The sequence below is a fragment of the Xyrauchen texanus genome, chromosome 13 (assembly GCF_025860055.1).
Source record: "Xyrauchen texanus isolate HMW12.3.18 chromosome 13, RBS_HiC_50CHRs, whole genome shotgun sequence".
NCBI classification, from domain to species: Eukaryota; Metazoa; Chordata; class Actinopteri; order Cypriniformes; family Catostomidae; genus Xyrauchen; species Xyrauchen texanus.
In genome coordinates, this window is record NC_068288.1 from 35,146,887 (window position 1) to 35,173,926 (window position 27,040).

Below are 27,040 nucleotides of genomic sequence, written 5' to 3' on the forward strand. Positions count from 1 at the left end.
ATAAATGCAAAGACAATATTAATAAAAATAATAAAAGCCTAATAAATTCCCTTGTGTTCCCAACATAATGCTGCCAACCTTATCGAATATATGTTTATTTTATTTTGTTACGACAGTTAAAGCTGCCTAAAGGAAATAAAATAAAACAACATTTTAGGTTCAAGGTGAACGTGTCTTGCATTACTTTATGATTTAATCACTTTCGTCTTTATTAAATACAAAGATAGAAACTCAGCAAAAGAGAAACGTCCTCAATTTCAACTGCTTTTATTTTCATCAAACTTAACATGTGTAAATATTTGTATGAACATAAAAAGCTTCAACAACGAAGACACAAACTGAAAAGTTTCACAGATATGTACAGGCACCCTGGGCATCTTTCTTTTGGTGTTTTTCAGAGTCCGTAGAAAGGTCTCTTTAGTGTCCTAAGTTTTTATAACTGTGACCTTAATTGCCTACCGTCTGTAAGCTGTTAGTGTCTTAACGACTGTTCCACAGGTGCATGTTCATTGATTGTTTATGGTTCATTGAAGAAGCATGGCAATTTTGTTTAAACATTTTACAATAAAGATCTATAAAGTTATTAGAATTTTTACAAATGTATCTTTAAAATACAGTGTCCTGAAAAAGGGACGTTTCTTTTTTTGCTGAGTTTATATTACTGAACCTGCAGAGTTGCATTCTCAATGCATTGCAGCAGTTTTCAAATGAAAGAAACGAAGAATAAAAAGATAAAAACTCTTGCATGCGCTTATTCCATATGACAGGCTTGTGCCGCATGCCTCTGAACAAACAATGAATCAGGTGAATTTTTTGGCTTTATTGATTTTGCTTTAAAAATGTTATTCAATTATTGAAACCAAAAACGTAAAAAACCCTTTGTAAATTAAAATTGCATTTTTAATCAAAACGAAAAAAGCAATAAAACAATGTGATGATAAAATCTTATCTAACCACCTCCCCAAATCCAAACATTTATCATCTCCAAAGGCTCCATTTGCATCACGGAATCCGCAATGCATGCCAACCTTGAGGAAATAAAGGGTATTAAACTCACAGCACCTCCTGGAGATAATTTGCAGCATTCTCATAGACAATATTATTCTTGCAACAGTTTTCAGATGAATGAAGTGGAGATAAGAGTGAAAACTGAATTGCTGTTGATACTGAGTCTAGCCGGGTACAATTTCACACCATCCTGAGCGTGTAGCCACTGGAGTGTAATTTACGTCCTTGAAAGCAGTCAGCCTGTGGAGTGCCCTGGCAGAAGGATGACAGGGCTGGTGGAAAAATTGTTAAGCCCTTTACTGTTGGCAATTCTTTTCTCGTGGGGACATCTGTAAAAGTACATTTTCATGTCTCTTCTGTGATGAAACATTTTCATGGCTCTTCTGTGATGTTCGAGCGAGACTATTTGTTGATCACACGATTGGAGTTGCGCTTGTTATATTGAAAATTAATCTATCCACAAACTGTATCCTCTGTATTTACATTTAAATATGTGTGGGATTACGCTTAAGTGAAAATACAATTTTAAAGCATGAGGAAACTGTGCTGCAGACATTAAAAGTGTATATTTTCACATACGGCACAAGCCAAAATTCTTGCGACGAGCAAAAAATAAATTGTAGGGACAAGACTGTCAACGCAAGCCAAATAAATCTGTCAATGGGGGTGCGCATGTTGTCACCCACATCACCTCAATTGCGCACTCTCTCCTAAGCGCATGCAAGGAGATATATAAGCCCACATATCAAGGACTGTAAAGATAGTTAATTGAAATTTCAGGAGCTATGGTAAAAATGTTTTAGCTATCAAAATGATGGACCTCATTTGGATCGATATCTGTCAGTGTTTCAAAAGTGGCCTTTTAAACTTTTTAAACCTTTTAAAGAAGATGGACATTAACCTGGCAACTTTTCTGGGACTAATCGACCTGTAAAATTTATTTAGTAAGCATTTCTATATTATAATATTATATATTACAATTTTATTACATTACTGCCATAATAATGGACCATTTCAAAAGTTTGCATGATTTGGCTCTCGTTTTTTCTTTCCCTTCTTTCGTAATTTTATTATTTTGAATTATTTCAAAAATGTCTGTTACACAATCTCAATTTTCACAACTGTCAATTACCGTGAGTGCAGTTACGGAACATAGTGCAAACGTACGGCTCTTAGCAGTGGCCAAAATGGATTTCCTGAATGACTTTTGGATTATAAACTCAAATGTCACACACCATGTAAAATAATTGCCTTCCAAAAATGGCTTTATTAGTAGTACCCCCCCCCCCCCCCCCTTTTTTCCCTTCTCACTGACCCTTTCAAAGCTTAATTATCTCTTTTCATTGAGCTGTCAAAGGTTTCATAGAAAAGCCTTTTCTCTCTTGCATCTGATGTAACTATTTTGGCTTTTAGTTTTTTTTCTTGTCTACTGTAATGTTGGTCATATAGTCTTCAACAGTAAATGTTGGTTGTACTATATAGTTAATGCTTTTGCTGTTTCTCTTGCTAACAGCTGAAGAGATCGCTAAAGATGTTGAAAACAATGAGAGGATGAGGAATCAGGTAGACGGCAAACGGAAACCTGTACGTACTACTTTTGCCAATTGATTTTGTCTTTTTTTACGTCCTGTTACTTGTGTATTAGGAAATATTATAAAATCAATAATCACAGTTCTGATATTTCTCCCTTTTGAAATTTTGATCATTTTGAATCAACACTAGATTATACATTTTTAAGGGCTGTCAATCCAATTAATTACATTATACACTGATTAATGAGTATTTTATGCTTGAATTGCTCCACTGGTAGAAAAATTCCTTTTCACGGATACAATGCATTAATTAATTGTTCCGTCTTTTTTTAATATATAATTATACAAAATTGATATTACTTGCACAGCCCTGTTTCTGTTTTATTTTTATTTTATGTTTTGTATTTAACAGGTAATTGTCACGACGAAGAATCAAACGGCTGATGAAATTGAGGAGTTGCATTCAAACTACCGTAAGTCATGGCTTATAAAAACTGACTCTGAATAGAAAATGAGATTGTTGCTATTTTCAGAGGACAAGCTCTCCTTGCACTGATGAAAATAATGTTAGAGTGATGTCACAACAGGGTCATAACCATTGTATGCTTGCCCTCTGGGTTATAAAATAAAAACATCTGCTTGATATGCGTACTGCATAACATTCAATACACTCCCATATCTCGAGTTTGACGAAGCTTGTAAGTCTCAGATGGGAGATTTAAAAACTCAGATTTAAGTTTGGGGCAGCAACAGTTTCTATATTCTACTAATGGTTTTCTTACAGTTGTCTTTGAACATTATACTGGGGTATAAAAGAGTCTCTTAACATACCCCCCCCCAAAAAAAAAACAGACTTTAATCAGAATATAGTGTGAAGTCAAAGTGAATGATCTATGATGAAGCTATGATCACAATCAACAGAATTCCCTTCTCTTATATTCTACTTTAATGTTACACCCATGTTACATCAGTGTGATCTGTAAGGGCATCTGCAATTTCCTTTTCTATCCCATGAATCAGATCTTCACCTTGTTCAGGTGAATTTTGGACTCTGACTGCAACTCTTTGATGAAGAGAATTTTAACTGAATACAGATCCAGCTGAGGCATGAATGAAGCTGCCCACTTTCATGCAGTTTGTCTCTCCTGTCAATTTTGGTGCACACAATCTCATTTCAGTTATCCTCAGTTGTTCTAAACTCCATTGCTTTCGAGAAACCTTCACACTAACCATTTCCAAGTTTACTTTAGCCAAGCGCACACTTCACACTAGCACATACTTGTTGTTTTTGTCTGTGACAAAAGCCCCAAATCGCAGTTAAATCACAGTGATTGTGCATCGCAAACAATATTCTAGTGTGCACAGACACGCTGCAGCTAGTCACAGTTGCTACAAAAATTTTTAAACTAGCTTGAAATTTGTCCGGCTAGTAGGGCTGCAACTAACGATTATTTTGATAATCGATTAATCTAGCAATCATTAGAACGATTATTCGACTATTTGGCGATTATTCAGCCTGTGCCTCGACTTAAAAGGTTATATTAAACTTGCTTGCTAACAATAAAGAGGACAAAATCATCTTTTAAAAATACCTCTAAATGACATTCACAGAATTGTCTATTGTTATCAAGTTATCAAGTGTTTTTGTCTTGTTTTCCATTTTTAAAATTGTCTAAAAATCCTTAAAACAAGATAAATTTACTTGAAAAGCAACATTTTAGATATTTAGACCTGATTTAAGAGGATTTATCTTAAATATACAGTAAATGTATTTTAAATATATGTGTATTTTTAAAGTGCAGTAAAGATAAAATATACTGATATTCAAGATCTTTTCTCTAAAAGCAGGTCTAAATATCTTATATGCTGCTTATTTTTAGGTATTTTTAAATATTTTTATTTTTAAATATTATATTCAACATATATTGTTATCTCAGATAACACATTTTTCTTCTGCAGTATAGTTCCTAAAGTAAATGTACATTGTTTTAAATGAGTTTTAGATAATTTTATTGGAAAACAAGCCAAAATAATCAAACTTTTGTTGCCATGTATAATGGGGCGAAGACTACCCTCTCTCACCTTTTTGTTCACTTCAATCCATCTTTAACTCACAAAAAAAAAACACATTTTCTTATTAATAAAGTTGCGTATTGCCAATTTTCTACATGATAAGAAATGCACAGTGACATCTTATGATTCAATAAAGCACGAGCCATCATGTTATAATCCAGCTGCAACAAGCGCACGCGCTTGAGGGACGAGCATCCCACGGCAGAGTGTGCCTCAGCTGGTTGCAGTTTCAATCTCTCCCCCTTAGATCGGGACATTTGCGCAACTCATAGAAGAGGCACTGACAACACAGAGAAATGCCAGCTTTGGAGTTTGTAGTTAATTACATGACCTGCTTCCATATTATTTGAACTTTTATTAAAGCTATAACTCATTAAATATAACTGGTTTAAACATGTAATACCGGGGTGTTTCCTTTAAAGATGCTCGACACGCAAGTGTTGCTTCAGAGGAGCGCCAGCTATGGCTCCGCTTATTCCAAAACGAGCGTGCTTCAGTATTTACCTATTTACTATTTTTGCATTGTTTGCAATTTTGGAGGTATCATTGTCCATTTGAAAACCTGTTTGCGACTGAGCTTTAACTTCATGGCTGATATCTTGAGATGTTGCTTCAATATATCCACATAATTTTACTTCCTAATAATGCCTTCTATTTTGTGAAGTGCACCAGTCCCTTCTGCAGCAAAGCACCCTCACAACATGATGCTGCCTCCCCCATGCTTCATGCTTAGGATGGTGTTCTTTGGCTTGCAAGCCTCACCCTTTTTTCTCTAAACATAATGATGGTCATTATGTCAAACGATTAAAAACAAATTTCATCAGAACAGAGGAAATTTCTCCAAAAAGTGAGCTCTTTGTCCCCCTGTGCACATGCAAATTGTAGTCTGGCTTTTTTATGGTGGTTTTGGAGCATTGGCTTCTTCCTTGCTGAGCAGCCTTTAAAGTTATGTCTATATTGGACTTGTTTTACTGTGGATATAGATACTTGTCTACCTGTTTCCTCCGGCATCTTCACAAGGTCTTTTCCTGTTGTTCTGGGATTGATTTGCACTAAACTACCTTTATCTCTAGGAGAAAGAATGCATCTCCTACCTGAACTGTATGATAGCTGCGTGGTCCCATGGTGTTTGTACAGATGAACGTGGTAGCTTCAGGCACTTGGAAATTGCTCCCAAGGATGATCCATACTGTAAAAAACTGCTGTAAATGTACGGCCAAATACCTTGACCAATTTACTGTGATTCTTAAATACAGTAGTTTGCTGTTAAAATGTTGCATTCTGGGAGATCAAGAGCAGGCACAGTGTGAAGTGACTAGTTTTATGGTAAATAGCAGATCTATGCAAGGCTGGCTAATGAGAAGTCAAATAAATAAAAAAAAAATCAACCTTTGAAGCAATGTACATATTAAATGTACAATTTTGGCAGGAATAAATTGTAATTTTTTATGAAAAAAAAAAAAAAACTTGTACACAGTAAAATAACACCCCTAAGAGAAATACCCATAAGCCGTTGTGCTTGAATTGGTATGTATGCTTTGGCAATGCATTGGGGTTAAATAAATGTACAAAAGTTTTTATTCAGACTTAATAGAAGTCTTAGTGTTGTTGTTTTGTTATCAGTAGTTGTGATTTTTGAAGTCACCATTATGTTGATTTAGTGTTCTCTTGAGCTGGCACCTTGGACTTTATATTATGGTCTTCCAGCCAGTCAATTTATGTTTAAGTAAAACACAAGTTGTTGCACTGTTCTACTTGGAAGACAAAACCTAAGGTCAGACTGAATATCTGAACCTACCATGCAAATAACACTATATGTGGCAATAGTGCATTACACATTAAAAACATAAAATCAAAAACAGTAAATGATATTTCAGCAAAATGATATCAGTAAATTGAATGTTTGATGTTTTTGATGAACTTGCAACATAACTCTAGTTGTTATCAAGACACACACAGAGATATCAACTCTCGGCATACAAAACGCTACAATGGTGACAATTAACAAACATTCTTTTATGTAAAAAAGTAAAAGCTGAACAAATAACTTGGACCAATAAACCATTTTAAAATAAAAAATCGAAGTAATATCTTCATGCCTCGGTGCATGCTGGGAACATAGCTGTTAATTTCAACAACAGTATATAGTATGTAATTTGATATCTATATGCTGCTAAATTACACTTGCATACTGTAGCTGTAAAAATAGTATCTAGCTATTCATTTCAGCAAAAGCAAGACACCACTCATTTTACAGCTGGCAACCCTGCTGCCAGTTCTTTGTTTTTTGACAAGAAAATATTTTACAGTGCAGACTCATGGAGGTGCACAGTTGTTTTTCTGAGGTCTTGGCTGATTTCTTTTGATTTTCCCATTATGTCAAGCAAGGAGTCACCTCAGAGTTTGAAGGTAGGCCTTAAAATACATCCACAGATACACCTCCAATTTATGCCAATTAGCCTATCAGAAGCTAATTGGCTTATTCCCTAAAGGCTTGAATCCATTTCCTGGAAGTTGCTTAAAGGCACAGTTAATTTAGTGAGTGTAAACTTAAATATAAAACGAGCAATAATGATGGGGATAAAATATAATTTAAACATGAAAATAATATGCTTAAATATTCAATATAACAATTACAAATACATTTCAGAATTGTACATTTAGTATAATGCACACTAAATTCACGGCACAACGTGTATACATCGTGATCAGTAAAAACACGGATAATGTTTAATTCATAAAAGCATTACAACCCTACCAGACAACATGCTGGATCCAAGCATTATATCTGGTAGACAACTTCAACAAATGGATAACAGATAAACATCCATTCAGCCTGCTGCAATGCGATCCTGAACTGTGAGACCGTGACTGACTGGACTGAACAGCGTCCTCAGCTGGTACATGAGACAGCCAGTACTACTTTCCTGTGTTTTACGAACATGCCGCAAAGTGGAAATACATTAGCCTGTGATATTATGCCAAAGATGACTGATTGCTCAAAATACAAATAATTTTTATAGGTTTACTGTAGAGAATTGGCGTAAGGTAATGACATTGTTTTAAACACTGATTGTTTAAATACATAATCAATAATGGCAATTTGTTCATGTTTAACCCAAAAATTGTACATAATGCAGCTTTAAATATATGCAGGGCAGCAACCGTTCTTGTAGTGTGCGCTTGGCCTAATCAGCTGACAAGACAAGTTTGTGTTTGTGTTTGTGTGTTTGTGTGTTTGTGTGTGTGTGTGTGTGTGTGTGTGTGTGTGTGTGTGTGTGTGTGTGTGTGAGAGAGAGTGCAAGAGTGAGGAAGGAGCCTTCAAGGGGTTGTGGGGACTGATCAATACAACAAGAGCAACAGGTTCCCAAGATCGATTCTACCTCATTAAATGTACCAATCTGCCTTTGTGACCCTTCACAGAATGTTTAGACCGAAAATAATCAGACAAAGGGCTTCAAGATTTGCCACTGTTTGGTGGACTACTAGAGGATTTTACTTCAAAGGGTTGAAATTATGAAAAATGATATCTCTGTTTTCAGTCTTTTGATGATATTCAATCTGTATTTTTGTATTTATGTATTTGTTAAGAAATAGCTTAAAAGGATGACTTTTTCATTTTTGCTAAGTAGATTTAAAATTTAGGAAAAAAATCTAGTAGTATGTTTTTCACAATATGCATTCTTCCATTTGATGCTGAAGCAACGCAGTGCTAAAATATTCTGACAGTGTTTTCTGCGCTACCATTCAGTGCCACTGCAACACCGATACTAATCTACACAGTGAAACATACAGCACGACTATTGCGGTCTGATTCCTGAACAAATTACTCCTCTTATGAGTCGGTTCTTTTAAATCTAGACAGCAAAACATACAACAGGCTTCCTACAGAACGAATTATGCTTTTCAATCGGTTCTTTTAGTGAATCAAATACTTACTACACCACAAGTAGTAAGTCCTGCAATTCAATAATATTGTCATGTTCATCTCAAAATGAACAAAGAACAGTTACTGTAACAGCTACTGTGTTATGTGTACTTTAAGCTCGTGAGACTTAAATCAGAGAAAGTACTGGGTGGTTGTTGATTTAAATGTGTAGTTAAAGATATACATTATGAGTTTTATTTTGATCAAAATAAACGAATTAATAAAATATCTTAATAAAAATATCATAAGTTTGTATAAACATCTTTTGCGAGAATCTGTTCTTTTTAAAATATGGATCTCATCTCATTTGGCAGCAGACTGATGCGCAGAAGGTCCAAGAAGAATTGCATTTATTATTTCCAAATATTTCTTCCTCAAGAATACTAAAAAGAAAAATCATTAAATTCCTCACAATTCTCATACTTATTACATTTCATAGTAATAAACAGCAAAAACAATTATATCCATTTTGAATTGATTCATTAAAGCTGATTGAAATGATTCATTAAAAAGAATCAAACTTTCCAACTCTAACGCTTCTTATACTACTAAAGTGTGAATCGGAGATGCTTTTAAAACATCTCTCCTATAACACTTAACGCTTGCAATTTGAGAGACAAGGAATGATTACAAAACTTAAAGGCTAAATAAAAATGTATTAAAGTCGTAAAATTCTTTTATTTTTATCACTATCAAAATCAACATGAATATATTATGAATATTCAATGTTTTGCACCACCCAATGTCTGTTTGTACTTTGTAAACTGTAGACTAGCTTCAAGTAAAATGGGGTTCCCAAAATGTTTTCTGGATGTTTGTCCTGATGTATGTCTTCACCGGACCTAATGAATCCTTATTTTGACATCTGAAATGTTCCAGTCTCAGGATTGGTTTTTAGTGCTTAAACCACATCCCTTTTTAAAATGAACAGGTTAGAGCTCATAGACCTAAAGGCGTCTCTGCTGTAATGAAATCCCACTTACTCTAACATCCGCCTCCCAGAAGCCAAGTGAAGACACAAAGCCATTTGAGGTGAATTGCTGTAATTTTCACCAAGTGAGAAAAAGTGGTTGTTGTTTGTCATGTAAAATGAGCTAGCATTAAAAATGAAAGGCACTGTGCAACTTATCTGCTAGACTGATGATGGAGACAGGATGTTGAAATGATGTGCAGCATGGAGGGTCTCTATAAATAGCACCATGCCAAGATAGACTCTTGATTAAATATCGAAAGGGCTTGATGAGTCACCGTTCCCATGGAGTGTCCGATGAATGGGGAAATGACACAGAAGGGGGAGTGAATGAGAAACACACCCAAACATCTAAGAACAGATCTTTCACTACACCAGCTTCATCTTAAAGGTGAAGCATGTCATTTTTTTATGTTAATATATTTTAACCCAGCTTAAAATGCAGACGTAACAAAAGTAAGCCATTCACTTGTTAATTTCCCTAAAAGTTTAAACACCGTGGCATCCGATGTGACGACAAATGATGCGAGTTTTGAATTTGCAATTATTATATTCTTTAATGTCATTTAGTAACCTTAGACTTGGTGTAAATGAACGTAACATTTTTTACTGAAACAATGGATTCCTAATGAACCCTTCACACCTGGAACGTACATTCGTAGCAAATCTCTTGCAAACGGATTTGCAAAGAAATCCTGAACCAGTTTTAGGACGTGTGTTTCATTTGCATCAAATGCCTTAAAAACTGAAAGTTTTTTCTCCTATGGTTCTCTTAACATGTAAAATATATTGCTGCATTACTGCCTTGCATCCTCTTTAAATCTGATCTGATCTTATCTGGATTGTCTTCATAATGTTTTCCATATTGCTGTATTATTTTCCTTTGCATTTAATCTTACATGAGTTATCTTATATCATGAATATAGCATATATTGCTGCAGAGTTTCCTTTTTGTATCACCTTTTTTTCCTCCCAATTTAAATTGCCCGAATTCCCACTCCTCGTGGTGGTGTGGTTACTCACCTCAATCCAGGTGGCGGAGGTCAAGTGTCAGTTGCTTCCGCTTCTGAGACAGTCAGTCCGTGCATTTTATCACGTGGCTCGCTTTGCAGGACACCGCGGAGACCCACAGCATGTGGGGGCTCATGCTACTCTACGAACCACGCACAATTTACCACATCCCCCATTGAGTGCAAGAACCCCTAATCGTGACCATGGGAGGTTACCCCATGTGACTCTACCCTCCATAGCAACAGGGCAATTTGGTTGCTTAGGAGACCTGGCTGGAGTCACTCAGTACGCTCTGGATTCTAACTCGCGACTCCAGGGGTGGTAGCCAGCGTCAATACTCTCGGAGCTACCCAGGCCTCCTACAGTATAATTATTGTATTTCAACACACACACACAGACACAGACAGAGAGAGAGAGAGAAAGAAAATGTGATGTGATGTGATGTGATGTGTTGTGATGACACAACTATACATAAACCCATATCAATAAAATACCTTGCCTGTTGAGTAAGATAAAAGCCATCTCTGGGTCGATTTTTAAATCCTTTCAGATCTCTGAAAAGCCAAGCCGATGTTGATTCAGGTTTTATTACAGACTCTGTCACTTTCCCTTTTTGCTTGTAGACTCTGTTTGGGGTTTCTTTGTTTTTACAATCGGCAATTCCACAGAGGTTTGAATGATCCATGGTAAGTTTTTCTCATTCGTTGTGATGACAAACTTTCAGCTTCACACTACTCCCACACCATACTCGCGCTACAGTAGCCAGAGCTTATTTTCATGTATGCAGTTTCCCACGAAATCCGTCCCGACAGCTCTAAAAGATAAATAATTATAGGTTTAGCAGAATGCATTTGGGTGAAGACATGGTACATGGCTGATTATATCTCCCATTGACCTTGTAAGGGCCATTCATACCAAAAGCGCCCTTGCACTAAAAAAAGCTAAATGCAAACGCAGAGAATAGTACAGAACACTTTCTAAATTGGCATGGCATTTAAAAATTGCGCCGCTCCTGCTCAAGATTCTGAAAAGACCTCAAAAGCAGCACAGCAGTAAAAAAATATTAAAACAGCAATGCAACACTAAAATCTCACACAAAAACATGTGTGAATGCCCCCTTAGAATGTTTGAATATAATCCCATTCAAAATGGCAGCAATGACATCCTTGATATTTTATATAAATGATATTAATTGGTCTTTTTCTTTGCATTTATTTGCATGCTCAGTTGTGATTTGGTGTTTTCATGCTTGCACCTCAATGCTGTCTTTACACTACACAGCAGTGCCTTGGTATATGTATGTGTGTGTGTATATATATATATATACACACATACACACACACACACACACACACTCACACTCACCTAAAGGATTATTAGGAACACCTGTTCAATTTCTCATTAATGCAATTATCTAATCAACCAATCACATGGCAGTTGCTTCAATGCATTTAGGGGTGTGGTCCTGGTCAAGACAATCTCCTGAACTCCAAACTGAATGTCAGAATGGGAAAGAAAGGTGATTTAAGCAATTTTGAGCATGGCATGGTTGTTGGTGCCAGACGGGCGGTCTGAGTATTTCACAATCTGCTCAGTTACTGGGATTTTCATGCACAACCATTTCTAGGGTTTACAAAGAATGGTGTGAAAAGGGAAAAACATCCAGTATGCGGCAGTCCTGTGGGCGAAAATGCCTTGTTGATGCTAGAGGTCAGAGGAGAATGGGCTGACTGATTCAAGCTGATAGAAGAGCAACTTTGCCTGAAATAACCACTCGTTACAGCCGAGGTATCCAGCAAAGCATTTGTGAAGCCACAACACGCACAACCTTGAGGCGGATGGGCTACAACAGCAGAAGACCCCACCGGGTACCACTCATCTCCACTACAAATAGGAAAAAGAGGCTACAATTTGCAAGAGCTCACCAAAATTGGACAGTTGAAGACTGGAAAAATGTTGCCTGGTCTGATGAGTCTCGATTTCTGTTGAGACATTCGGATGGTAGAGTCAGAATTTGGCATAAACAGAATGAGAACATGGATCCATCATGCCTTGTTACCACTGTGCAGGCTGGTGGTGGTGGTGGTGTAATGGTGTGGGGGATGTTTTCTTGGCACACTTTAGGCCCCTTAGTGCCAATTGGGCATCGTTTAAATGCCACGGCCTACCTGAGCATTGTTTCTGACCATGTCCATACCTTTATGGCCACCATGTACCCATCCTCTGATGGCTACTTCCAGCAGGATAATGCACCATGTCACAAAGCTCGAATCATTTCAAATTGGTTTCTTGAACATGACAATGAGTTCACTGTACTAAAATGGCCCCCCACAGTCACCAGATCTCAACCCAATAGAGCATCTTTGGGATGTGGTGGAACGGGAGCTTCGTGCCCTGGATGTGCATCCCACAAATCTCCATCAACTGCAAGATGCTATCCTATCAATATCTAAAGAATGCTTTCAGCACCTTGTTGAATCAATGCCACGTAGAATTAAGGCAGTTCTGAAGGCGAAAGGGGGTCAAACACAGTATTAGTATGGTGTTCCTAATAATCCTTTAGGTGAGTGTGTGTGTATGTGTGTATATATATATATATATATATATAATATAGTGATCCTAACAGACCAAAGACAGGGAATGTTTTCTATGATTAAATGTAAATATGATTTTGAATGCCTTATTTTTATGATTAATCACTAAATTAACACCATTAAATCTGCAGCCCTAGTTATGTTGTATTATATTATGTTATCCAGTAGCCCACATGCCTAAGGGACGTCAGCAAAAAAGGAAAGTCATTTCAGAGAAAGAGGAAGTAACATTTTTTTAATTAAAGTACATTTGACCAATTTTGATGTCATGGGGTCTTGAAAGATCACTTGTGAGAAAAACAGGATTTCCTATGTATGTTGAATCACAATAAGAGCCAGCTGCAACTGTGAAGATATTCAGAACTCTTATACAGCTGGTGGCATTGCTTGGGTTAAAACCATTCTTATTGACATCTACATCCTGTCTGGCACTTTAGATAGATACATACTTGCATTGATCCCATGAATGGATCAACGTAGAAAGACAGGATTCTTGATGTGGCCTAATATAATGATCAAACTTCAAAAGAATATGATTTAATTGAATAAATTCAGAAGCTGCGTCCTTCATAGTAAAAACGCTGCACTTTTGTATTTTCTCCAAACTAGCGGGGGTTTGTGAGTTTCCAGCTGTTGTAGAGCAGTTTGCAATCACTAGGCCATTTCGTAGTGATTTAAAATCACTAATTTGTAACTTTTTATCATTAGACAAGACAGTTAAAATTTTCAGGGAACTGTTGAGGAGAGAGGAGAATGAAACGGGCGAGCACTTTAACATTATGAGCTCAAACGCGTCTGCTGTGGCTCTTATATGCGGACTGTTTAAATTAGACTGTGTTGCACACCGGTTTATTATTGTATTAATATGATGTTTGTAACAACAAAACAAACTGTGAATGGTCGTTTACATGTCTCAGTCCCTTCACATGCAAGCAGGCGATTTTCTGTGCCCTCAAGAAAACAATCGACCAAACGGGAAAATTTATTGATTATCGGCTTCTGCGTTATATCAGTCAACCACTAAGAAGGATATTAGACAAGGCATGTTACACCGTGATGATTCTGATGCTCACAAGCTATATTTAATGCACAACCTTATGTCACAGGTAATTCAGTCATCGGTGTGCTGCTGTTTAGTACATCAAGGCTAAAAAGTCCATAATTACTCTGTCGGAACCAGAGTTTGATTGCACCCCCTATCCCCCACAGGTTCCTTTTCACATTGTGTTAAGATATTTGAAGAATGCAATGCAGAGGGCAATTTCCATGGAGATATGCCGAAATGAGAGCGGCATTTTATACTTTAATAGGCAAAATATACGTCTTCAATAGTAAAGTGCTCTTCTGAAAATTAGGCCAGATTACTATCATGTCTATTTCGAAACATACTGAAGTCTCAGATTTGCTTCCTTGATAAACTCCAGAGTTCAGAAAATGTATTTCACATTGACCAAACAACCTAAACTCTTAAGTCAGCAGACTTGGGTCTACAATAAAAGCTGTAGTGTAAAATAACTTCCTTAAAATCAATCTTAGAATCCCCATAAAGGAATCCAATATTAGAATCCACATACAAGCACATAAGCCTTCACAATAGAACTGTAAATGTACCAGCATCAGAAATGGATTTTTGCATTTCATATTTGACATTGTATGGACAAAGTGGTATTGTCACATAATTATTGTTTGTCTCCTTGTCTCCGGCTGTGACTGGATGGATGACTTTCCATAGTATTAAAGCATCACCTATTGGCCCAACACAAAACATGCCATTTCTCCATCATGTCACCTTCACACAGGTTGAAAAAAATTGCAATTAGTCCATTTTCCTATGGAAAACTGTTGCACTTTCAACAGTTGCAGTGTACTGTATGAGAATATATGTCAACCTGCTTTACTACAAAGCCCATGGCTAATGCGAACCATAAGAGAATGGAAGCCACACATTTTTTTAATTGTCTGAGTAATAACAGTGTGGTAGAGTTAAGATAACACAATGTGAATAATGTTGCTCAGTGTGCGGATTTAAGGGCTATAAAATTTACAGTCCTTAAGACCAACAGGCCATCGTTAGATAAACTTGCTGCATGTGACCAAACGTACTCATGACTTCAACACAACATTCATCTTGTATATGTACTTTCTTAAGTGTTAACTTGTGCTGCTTTACTTTTTTTTCATGTGCCTGCTAGCTAGGCTATAAACAAAGAAAATTAATTTTGATGAGATTTTCTCTGCTTCTGCACAGTATACAATTTTTATTTTTGTATGAGGACATACCCTAATATTTCTCTTTCCAGGCAACTTATTGCATCACTGTTTGAACAAACCCCAAAGCCTAAGTGTTAAATATGCGAAGTATTAAACTTGATAAACTGCTATTACTTTCCTTAAGTTTTCTAAACCCTCAGACCCTTGCTGCATTAAAGCTGTTACCTAAGCCATTGGCCCAAGACATAGGGTTTCTGCAGGTCTTAAAAAGGTCTTAAATTCTTAAATTCAAAATAAGGCCTTAATGTTTTTAATCAGAGCAGCAGAATTCATAAGGTCATTGCATTAACTGTTGTATGAGGGATTGTTTTCTCGTTGCAGGATTATTTTCTCCTTGTGTTTAAGTAGGGTGACAAGGTGTGTCTCGACAATTCTCTAAACATTGTAATTATGTCCTGGTTTAAGCTGGTAGGATCACTGATTTTTTTTTTTTTTTTCTACTTGCATTTGATGTACTCATTTTCCTTCTCGCTATTGTCTTTGGTATAATTTGCAGAGAAGAGATGCAATTTTGAAGCGTTGCACATTTATTTGATAATAAGTTCATTCTTTTGTTTCTGCAAATCTGCTGAAATGTATCTGGTTACCATGGCAATGACATCATACGCTTGTCGCGCACTCTTTGTCAAGTAGAAATGCACCAATAAAACATTTTTTTCAACAACGAGCCATCTATTTCTTCGTGCAGCTTGTGAATATGTAAGCGAGTATTTTTCTGTAATGTTAATTTCCCATGAGGTAAATCAGACAATGTCATATTTAGACAGCTACACTGCACATTTTACGTAGTACAAGCAACTTATATGTTCAGATGTGGGAGTTGTATTTTGAATTTTTGGTTACTATGTTGCTGATTTTTGTGAAGAAATTTCATAATTACACATGCATTATGACATCATATGGATAGGCTAGGCTACATGGAATTTGTAAATTTAAAAAAAGCTCATGTGGTTAAATCGTGAAAAATCTAAAATTAAATACATTTTCACAAACTATATAGCCTATACAGTTAAGTGCAGAAGTTTGCATAACCCTTTTGTTTTTATAAGTTTCCACACCCTTTCAGAATGTATTCAAATAGCCTATAAGAGATTATATTTTTTTATGTAGTACTGCCCTTACTAAAAACAAAACTACATAACACACTTTTTGCACCCCTTGGTTCTTCTTATGTTGCCTTCTTGAGCATCAATAATTGTTTAAACCTTTTGTAATAGTTGTGTATTATTCCCTCAATTGTCAAAATCTGGACCTCATATATATCCACTTTTGCAAAGACTCAAATGTGCAGAAGATGCAGAGAAACCAAATAATTTTACTGTAGTTGTTTTTTTTCTTAAGAAATGTGGACATCTTCACTGCTTAGGACAAAGCAGGGATTCATGAACAATTATTACACAAATGGTCATTGATAATTGAAAAAGCAACACACCATATTAGAAACCAAGGGAATGTAAACCAAACCGGATTATGTCAAATAGCTGCTTCGGGGCAGTACTAAATAAAAACAAAATGCAATTTTTATGACACACACACACACACACACACACACACACACACACACACACACACACACACACACACACACACACATTAATTCCTTACATTTTCTTTAGTTGGTCTTAAAAAGGTCTTAAAGTTTTAAATTTAGCTTCATAAAACCTGCAGAAACCCTGAAAGAGAATATCAAAGAGAAAGGGGGTGGTCTCTTGATGGTAAGGAACAACCTAGCAACCATCCACAACACCTTAACCAACTGCCAGAATACCCCAACTGAAGCAACTGCAAAGCAAATGTAAAAATGTAGTTATTGTTACAGATAGCTTAATAGCTGATGTGATGTATGTAAAAATTGTCTTGCTACTATTCACTTTTAGTCACATTCCAGAAATAGTAACTTTGTGTTATGTGTGCAAAGTATAAAAATGCAGACAGAGACCACCCCCTTTGAACCCATAGGCCAATTAAATTATATATAATCTACAGATTAAAAGAAACTGGATTTGGTATGCCGTATTACAAACAGACTCAGATGAATGTCAGGGTCTGTTGTGGTTTAAAGTTGTCTTGTGATAGTGGGCTATGTTATCTACGTACAGTTAAAGTCAGAAGTTTACCTTAGCCAAATACATTTAAACTCAGTTTTTCACAATTCCTGACATTTAATCAGAAAATATTCCTTGTCTTAGGTCAGTTAGGATCAATATTTAAAAAATGTGAAATATCAGAATAATAGTAGAGAGAATTATTTATTTCAGCTTTTATTTTTTTCTTCACATTCCCAGTGGGTCAGAAGTTTATATACACTTTGATAGAATTTGGTAGCATTGCCTTTAAATTGTTTAACTTGGTTCTAAGATTTTGGGGAGCCTTCCACAAGCTTCTCACAATAAGTTTCTGGAATTTTGACCCATTCCTCCAGACAGAACTGGTGTAACTGAGTCAGGTTTGTAGGCCTCCTTGTTCGCACATGCTTTTTCAGTTCTGACCACAAATTTTCTATTGGATTGAGGTCAGGGCTTTGTGATGGCTTTGTTGTCTTTTAGCCAATTTTCCACAAATTTGGAGGTATGCTTGCAGTCATTGTCCATTTGGAAGACCCATTTGTGACTGAGCTTTAACTTCCTAGCTGATGTCTTGAGATGTTGCTTCAATATATCCACATAATTTTCCTTCTTCATGATGCCATCTATTTTGTGAAGTGCACCAGTCCCCCCTGCAGCAAAGGACCCCCACAACATGATGCTGCCACCCCCATGCTTCACGTTTGGTGTTCTTCGGCTTGCAAGCCTTAACCGTTTTCCTCAAAACATATTGATGGTTATTATGGCCAAACAGTTACATTTATGTTTCATTTGACCAGAGTTCTTCGCTCCCATGTGCATTTACAAACTGTAGTCTGGCTTTTTTATGGCAGTTTTGGAGCACTGCTTTCTTCCTTGCTGAGCAGGTTTTCAGATTATGTCGATATAGGACACTTTTTACTGTGGATATAGATACATGTCTACCTGTTTCTTTCAGCATCTTCACATGGTTCTTTGCTGGTGTTCTGGGATTGATTTGCACTATCTCTAGGAGACAAAATGTTTCTCCTTCCTAAGTGGTTTGATGGCTGCATGGTCCCATGGTGTTTATACTTGCGTACTATTGTTTGTACAGGTGAACGTGGTACTTTCAGGCATTTAGAAATTGCTCCCAAGGATGAACCAGACTTGTGGAGGTCCAACTTTTTTTTTTTTCTGAGATCTTGGCTGATTTCTTTTGATTTTCCTTTGATGTCAAGCAAAGAGAGTTTGAACGTAGGCCTTAAAATACATCCACAGGTAAACCTCCAATTGACTCCAGTTAGCCTATCAGAAGCTAATTTTCTAAAGGTTTGACATACATTTCTGAAATTTTCCAAGCTGCTTGAAGGCACAGTTAACTTGGTATATTTAACCCTTTGACCCACTGGAATTAAAAGTGAAACAATCTGTCTGTAAACAATTGTTGCTTGTGTCATGCACAAAGTAGATGTCCTAAATGACTTACCAAAACTATAGTTTGCCAATATGAAATCTGTGGAGTGGTTAAAAATTTTGTTTTAATGACTTCAACCTAAGTGTATGTTAACTTCTGACTTCAAATGTATCTCTGAATCTTTTTTCCTGGAGGTCTTCAGTGATCATTATTTTAACTGATCTCTGAGGCCCTTAGTAGAGGTGATCTTACAGGCAATCCTTTGGAATGGCCTTTTATCTGCTTCTGTTAGTTTTGGCCTCTACATTTATCTCGATTTCAAGGCATGCTTTGTGCTAAGGTCTTCAGAGTTACTGTAGTTTTCGTGGTCCAGAATTCTTCCTATATAAGGCAAGAAACCTCTGCTAAAATTGAGTTTTATTTAATATTTCAGTACAAAATGCAACAAATTCAGATGCATTTATTTTTGTCCATTGTGGATGGCTGTCGTTTTAGTAGTTGTGCTTGATAAGACATGCATCACTATGCTGATGTTCACTTATAGCTTTTTATAATATCGTTTTTTGATTTAAAACATTTCACATCCCTCAAATATGAATTTTGATGCTACAGTTTTCTTTTCCTAAAAATCATTAAATCATAGTAGTTTTTGTTTGGCATTCTTGAAAATACCCATCTTCACAGAATGGTACAAGTCTTACATTTTAGATGTGTCTAAATTTCACTCTTCCTTTTTAATTTTATTTCCTAGGGAAGCAGCACAGCAGTGAATTTTCCCGTTTAATCGCCCAGGTCAGAGGTCATCTGGAGACTTCCAAGAGAACACAGATCAATCAGGAAGAGCCGTCAACAGTGGAGACAGACTTAAAAGGTATCATTGTCTTCCATTTCTCTCCAGATGCAATTGAGCATATTTACAGTACGGTATATAAATATTTTTTTTCAAGAACCTGCTTTCGTGAAAATTGATTCAAAATTGAGTCAGTCAATTATCTCAGGCAGGTCATATACTGTAGGTTTATAACATATCTCCATTTATATCATACTCTAGCTTGATTTATAATTTGTCTTGGTATGCTGTCATAACCTGCTTTTATTCATTTTAATTTATGATTTGAGAAATGTAATAAAGCCAATTGCAATAAACAAAGGCTTGTAGAATCCATTGCCTACACTGATGAGGTTTCAGCACTGTACTGTTATCACCAGGGGCCTCATTTATAAACTCTGCTTAGATTTCTTCCTAAAAGTGTGCATAAGCACAAAATCAGATTTTGCGTACGCAAAAAATAAAAATCGGATTTATAAAATTCTACGTATGCCAGAACCTGCTCATAGTTCCCTTAATAAATCCCAGCTTGCGTACATGCACGTGATTCATTCCTCACCCCGTCTCCTCCCCAAAATAACCATATATGGAGTGTACAACACCTGTTTTTACTATGCATATCCTCATCTACTTACAGTTACCATATGCATTTCACCATCCAAACATGTGATTACTGCGTTTAACAGTATGAGAATGTAATATAAGTGATAAGACTGTAATTGTCACATGTGCCCAAAGGATAGATGCTGCACCATGAAGAAACATGATTTATTTAGATATTAACTTGTTTTCAAATAATATAACTTGAATATCCCTTGGCAAAATGTTTTTTGCTGACATAAAAACCCAAGTAATTTTGCTTCTACCAATATTTCCCTTTTATAGCTTATATTTGAATGCCTTTTCAATTAGTTACATAAAAGTAATATAACCTTCTATTGGCTTGATAACAATTACTTCAGTTTCAATTGCTTAACTACATACTTTTGTATTCCTAAATATGAATTAAATGAAAATTAGAGTTTATAATCGGTCTGTTCAATTAATTATTTGTCCAGCTGGAGTCGTCAGTTAACACACATCATTAAAAGAGTGTGTATGCAGTCAAGTGTGTCCGAACGGTGCGCACATAATTACGGCAAGTGTATTTTTTATAAATCCCGATATGTGCATGGAAAATTGTAGTGTTTATATATCAGGCCCCTTAACCTCAATATCTCAATAGGTGGACTTCAGAGTAGGGCTGGGCGATAAAATGATCTCTATTTATTGCGGGGGAAAAAATCCACAATATCGATGATAAGCTTTTTAGTAATTTTCGATATTTTGCCTATGTTCCACAACAAGATGTTCAGGTGCGTGTCACTAAAAACGTAAGCAGTTTGGCTTTCTCAAACTGCATAAAGTTGCTGATGTTAGCTGCCTTGCTAATGATTAGGCTACATGCCGGTCACCGGGGTCAATTGATTCCATCCGGACTGCAAGACATCATGTTGACGGTTGCATCCTCTCATCGTCTCTAGTGTCGAGCAGCTCGACAAAACAACAGTGCTGGTTACATCATATCTGATCTTTCTGCACTGTATTCTTGAATATTTTTCTCTAACACTGAACACGCTTAATGTATGCCCTGTCCCGCTCCGCACTTGCTACCTCTTTTCCCCGCATATGAGGCACTGCAAGTTAACGTGGTACCAAATCGCCTTTAGCCCATAATGTTTTATATAAATATAAAAATATTCAAACAAATGCTGGACTGCTGTCATTATGCTTCAAAATGAACAGATGGATCTTTTAACATTCATATCCAACTGCACACGAATGATAAACTCTATAAAATATTGTCATATTTTGGTAGAACATCCCTCAGATACCACTGCTTTGGCTGTCTCTGGGCTCACAATGCTTTGGTAGAGACTATTTTAGGATTAAAAAAAAAATTATTTTGCCAAATTGGATATTTAAAAAAAAAAAAAATGGCTATATGCAAATATAAATGTATATTGAACTATATGAAAAATAATATTGTGATAATATTTTTGAGCGTATCGCCCACCCTGTTTAAGAGTCAATAAATAGTTTGCAGAAATAAATGGCTGGGCTGCCTGAAATGATAATTTGTTTCATAAATTTAGTTCAATTGATTTGTAGAATTATAGTTCTCCAGTAATGATGTATAAATATCCCTAAAATCAATGAGTATCAGATTACAGTATGTATTCCTAAATAAATTACAAGGCAAACCTCCAGTAGCTCCATTTTATTTGCTCTCCAGTGCCAATTTTGAACTGTGGATACGTCAAAATAAAAAGATTTATCAGTTCCCTCAAGACGTTGGAATGCTTAAGATTTGGTCATTACTCAGCAAACCAACTTGAAGTGATTAAACCAATCATGTGCCTTAAAAAGTCCCGATAGCAGATCAAGAGACTTGTTTCATAGATGAAATTCACCAAAAATGGGATACTAGTGACATTTACTTGGCTGACATGAGCATTTTCTTCCTCATCTTTTAAAACAGCTGCTCATAACAGCATTCACAACACTACCAAGCCTTTATTTTCCACAATGCTGAAGGTAAAGAGTGAAGAGAGGGACGTTGTAATTGAGCTTCCATCAAGATCACCAAGCCCTGCAATCAGTGATGTGTCAGTCAGCAGGTACTATCTCAGTTTCTGAAAACAAATTGATTTTCACCCTTGTTTCAGGAATGAATGATACTTATGTCATGGTGTTTCAACCGTTACAGACCCAGACACTCCCTTATCCAGACTTTAAGCCAACACAGGGTGATAAAAATATTAGGAGTACACACTTTGATTGAAATGTTGTTTTATAAAGCATTCTCTAAGTGCCATACTTCCACTTGAAGATTTAGTCTCTAACATGTAGTGATACTGATGCTAATAGTTAGTCTCTGTGGGTGCTGCTTAGTGATGCAGAGTATCTAGGTCTACAGGTGTTTGGTATCATAGCTGGTATTATATTGAGTGTTTAAGAAAGACTGGAACTATCTGTTTTATACAAAATAAAGTATTGGCAACTTTTAACTTTGGCCTGATTTTGATTTAATTTTTTTATCAAATCAGTTTGCCTTTATTTAGGACAGGATCTTAAAAGGGGCAAATAGGGTGGGGGTGGGGGTTGTTTTGTATTCTTTTAATTTTGTTTTTGTTATACACTACAGTATTCTGGCCAGTATATGGACACCATCTTCTAAGTAATGGGTTTGGCTATTCCAGGAGTTGAACTATGACATTCTTGCAAAATGTGTGCTTCAAACCTCATTGGCCATGAAATTGCCCCTGTGCACAAAGTGAGGTCCATAAAGGCATGCTTTTCTAAGTCTAGGCTGGAAGATCTTGACTGGTCTTTACAAAGCCTAGACCTGAGCACTCTGAACACCTATGTGGTGAATTGGAACATTAACTGTGAGCCTTGTCCCAACATCAGGACACTGACCTCACTGATGCTCTTTTCTCTGAATGGGATCAAATTTCGACAGCCATGTTCCAACATCTAGTGGAAAGCTTTTCCAGAAGAGTGGAAGCCTTTAATGCCTTTTTGATTTTTAAATTAAGTGTTCAACAAGCATATATTGGTGTGGTGTTCAGGAATCCACTTACTTTTGGCCATATAGTTTACTTCAAATCAGTTCTGTTGGTGTACACCTAAACATATTCTTTGTTCAAGTATGCATTTAATTTACATTCAAATATTTAATAGATCCCTGGACTTGCTTTGATTTGTATTGGATTATGCAATGTTATTATTACCACCATGAATACTGTAAACCCAAACCTGAGGCAATGTTCTTCCCAGGTGTTCTTTGTTACTCTAGTCCCCTCCGCATTCTGCATGGGTCCACATCTTCACTATTAAATATCAGTGTTATTGGAATCCTGCGACAGAAAAACTTTCAGGTGTGGAAACCTTCCAAATCAATCGCAGTGCTCTGTTCCTGAATCTCTTCACACACTTTGATTGTCTTATTTCCTCTCCCGATGTCGATGAGCCAATTTCCTTCTGTTTTAACGCAATATTGACAGGTCTTTGCTCTTTAATCATCATGTGAGTTGTGTAGGTCAAGGTGCTGGAGGTTAACAGAATAGAACCTGTCAGTCACCGAGCAAATGGGTTCCACTGTGTCACTACCCTCGTCTAATGCTTTCCGTTATCTCTCAGGCATTCTCATGCTTCAAAAAGTAAAGGTGACAATCTATAGCAGTGATTCCCAACCGGCGGTTTATGTACCCTAAGGGGGTACGTAAGCAGGTTCCAGGGGTTAGGCAAAAATAATTGAATTTTGCTATGTTGGACCTAACAAAATGTATGGCTTAACATAAAAATATTAAGGATTTTCCTATAAGGAATTCCTATATTGATCTTTTATGATATCATATAAGTTATAGGCACAGAGAGTTTGGCATGACTTGCTCTGTGTAACAGATGTCCAAACTCCAAAAGATGAGATTCACACCGTCTATTTGTCATTGAGAATGCGTCATTTAATGCCCTTTCTGTTCTTTACAGTTTTTTATAAAAAACAAACCAAAAAAAAACAATTCTAAATTGATTCTATTCTATTGATAAAAGGATGTTAATAGATCAAAACAATACTCAAAGATCAATAATAAGCTGTATTAATGATAATGTTAAATTATATTAAGACATTGGTCAATGAATGGGTAATTAAGCCTACTGATGGTGCTGTGGGGGCGGCAAAAATGGTTGGAAAAACTGATCTAAAGCAAAAAGCGCCTTGATTCTTTTCTCACTTGGGTCTGTTCAGTCATTTTGTTCTGTTGTTGCAAGTCATTGAATTAGCTTTGCTGTTTTTGTCAACAGCTTTTATTGATTTTCCACAACAAAGACATTGAAACAAACAAAAAAATGACTCACGCAAGGGCTGAGCAATATGATGATATATACAGTGTCGATAATATAAACTGTTAATTGATAGAGATATTGCTATATTGTGTATATTGCAATATTCATATGCGTGTCCTGTGCGTATCTATTAGTGGGCAGGGCTTCATTTGAGATCGAGAGAAGTAAAGAAACAAAAGTCATCTCTACAGAATCCACAGAATGGAACGACTCCCGAACAAGTCAAGAACATTTTGAGAGTCCGATGCAACATCAGTGGTGTGGACACAGAGCTGAACAATCGATCACTCATGGTTAAACAAGCAATCTGAACGAATGCATGTATAAATGGGGAAGGGTGTATACAGTCATTTACTAATATATTAATAAATACAAATACATGAATGCACTAAATATTCAGGGTATGAAATCATAAAGTATTATACCGTAAGTACTTACTTTATAGTGCTATAATGAAAACAATGGCAGTTGTCCATTTTTAAATTGGCCTTGATGTATCTAAATAAAAAGTACATCATGATTGATAATAAGTCAGTAACGTTTAATTAATTTGCTTCTAAAAGTTGGACATTAATATCATAAATATATCCACCATTAGATGTCTAGACAGTTTTACAACTACGTAGTTGGACTATTATGTATCTTGGTTACTACTCCCTATTCAAGTTACTTTAGGTTTTTTAATGGCCTCTAAAGATCAATTTTGGACCGTGACATATCCAGGAAAAATGCATTGAGCAGCACATGGATATTTACATACTCTTTACATGCCTTTTGACATGGTGAACAGAGAAGCACTTTGGATTATTTTCACAAAGCTTTGCATTTCAAGAAATTTCATCAACATCATCTGTGTTTGTCGAGATGGTATGATTGGTTTTGTCTGCTTAACTGACGATATTCAGCTCCATTTGAGATCACCATTGATGTCAAGTAGGGTTGTGTCCTTTTCAACTTGTTTTTGCATGTAAAAATGTATTCTCTGTTGATTTCTATAGAGTTTGATGTAACATGTAATACTGTAAGCATAAAAATGACATTGTACCAAAATATTGGGTGCCAAGTCGATTTATAATCAACTTGGACTTATCACTTTTACCCATTGCAATGTGTTCTGGGAATGCATTCTATGACGATTGCGTGCGATTCTGCCTTAGAATTTGGTCAAAGCAAGGTATCAGAGTAGGCAGCATAAAGTTTGGAACAGCCTTGGCTTCAGGAGTGTGGCTATGATGCCTTAAAATACTGCCTCCATATTTGGCTCACTAGCTTTTGGAACAGTGCAAATATTTTTGTTAATTTGTGTAGAATAATATCACAAGTTGAAATAAGAATCTCTGCATTTACATCTTAAGTACATTGATGTTAGGATATCTATAAGGTATTTTGACCTTTTGTGTGATCCTGCTTAGCTCAAGTCTCACTGTAACTTGGTTTAATAGTTTGCAGAAGGTGCCCAGTGGTGGATGTTTATCAGTGTGGCTTTCAGAATTCGGTGAACCATTTCACCAAGGTGAATGATAATGAGAAAAGCATTTTCGTTTGCTGTTTATTAGTTGGCTTACCACACAAATATATCCCTTTTGCACATGCTTAAGCTGAGCAGTATTCTGTATTTGACTCCAGATCCTGCTTGGAGTTTATTCGCATGGATGATGCCTGTATTTTTGAGATTAGGATGAATATTTTAATTAAAATCTGATTACCACAGAAAATAATTTCGACTTGTTCCTCGTTTGGAATAACAAAAGGAAAACATGTACAGTAATGCTCTGATAGTGATAGTATGAGATAAATGTTCAGCACAGAGAAGAAACCTTTAAAATAAGAAACTGTCTAATTATTCCAAAAGTATAACTGTAAAATGAAAACATTACAATTATAAACTGGAGGCTGTGGTCACCAGCTTTTAAATAGTAGTCCCACTTTAGATAAATGATAAAAACAGCTTGACAGATCAAATAATATATATACATATATATATATATATATATATATATATATATATATATATATATATATATATATATATATATATATATATATATATATATATTTTTTTTTTTTTCATGAATATATATATATATATATATTTTTTTTTTTACAATGACCCCTTAGACATTCATTGAAAGTGCAATAGTGTACAAATGGACCTTACCCAAAATGTACCAGGAGACATGGATTAAGCCAATTGTATGGATTACCTTTATGCTGCTTTTATGTCTTTTTTTGGAGCTTGAAAAATGTTGGAGCCCACTCACTTGCATTGTAAATGGGAATATATTTTTAATATTATAATAGGATTTGTGTTATCAGCTATATTACTGGTATTACTCTCTGGGTAAATCTAGCATTTTTGGTACACTATTTTCTTAGACCTTATTTTAATTGAGGCGGATCTTTGCAAGCAGCCTTCATGGAAGCAGAGCAAACAAGTAGTCATCCTTGACACTTTTTTTGAGATGTGGCACTAAC

At 36.0% G+C, this 27,040-nt stretch overlaps 1 protein-coding gene across 2 annotated transcripts in view; it reads left to right on the forward strand.

Moving 5' to 3' along the window:
- LOC127653807 (E3 ubiquitin-protein ligase RAD18-like) overlaps window positions 1-27,040 on the forward strand; it is a 79,630-nt gene that overhangs the window by 21,926 nt on the left and 30,664 nt on the right. Inside the window, exons 8-11 of one of the 2 annotated variants that reach the window (XM_052140581.1) lie at window positions 2,522-2,592; window positions 2,953-3,013; window positions 19,598-19,717; window positions 22,197-22,335. In XM_052140581.1, the coding sequence (XP_051996541.1) occupies window positions 2,522-2,592; window positions 2,953-3,013; window positions 19,598-19,717; window positions 22,197-22,335 (391 nt within the window). The remainder of the gene's footprint in view (window positions 1-2,521; window positions 2,593-2,952; window positions 3,014-19,597; window positions 19,718-22,196; window positions 22,336-27,040) is intronic. The other variant, XM_052140582.1, reaches the window with a different exon arrangement.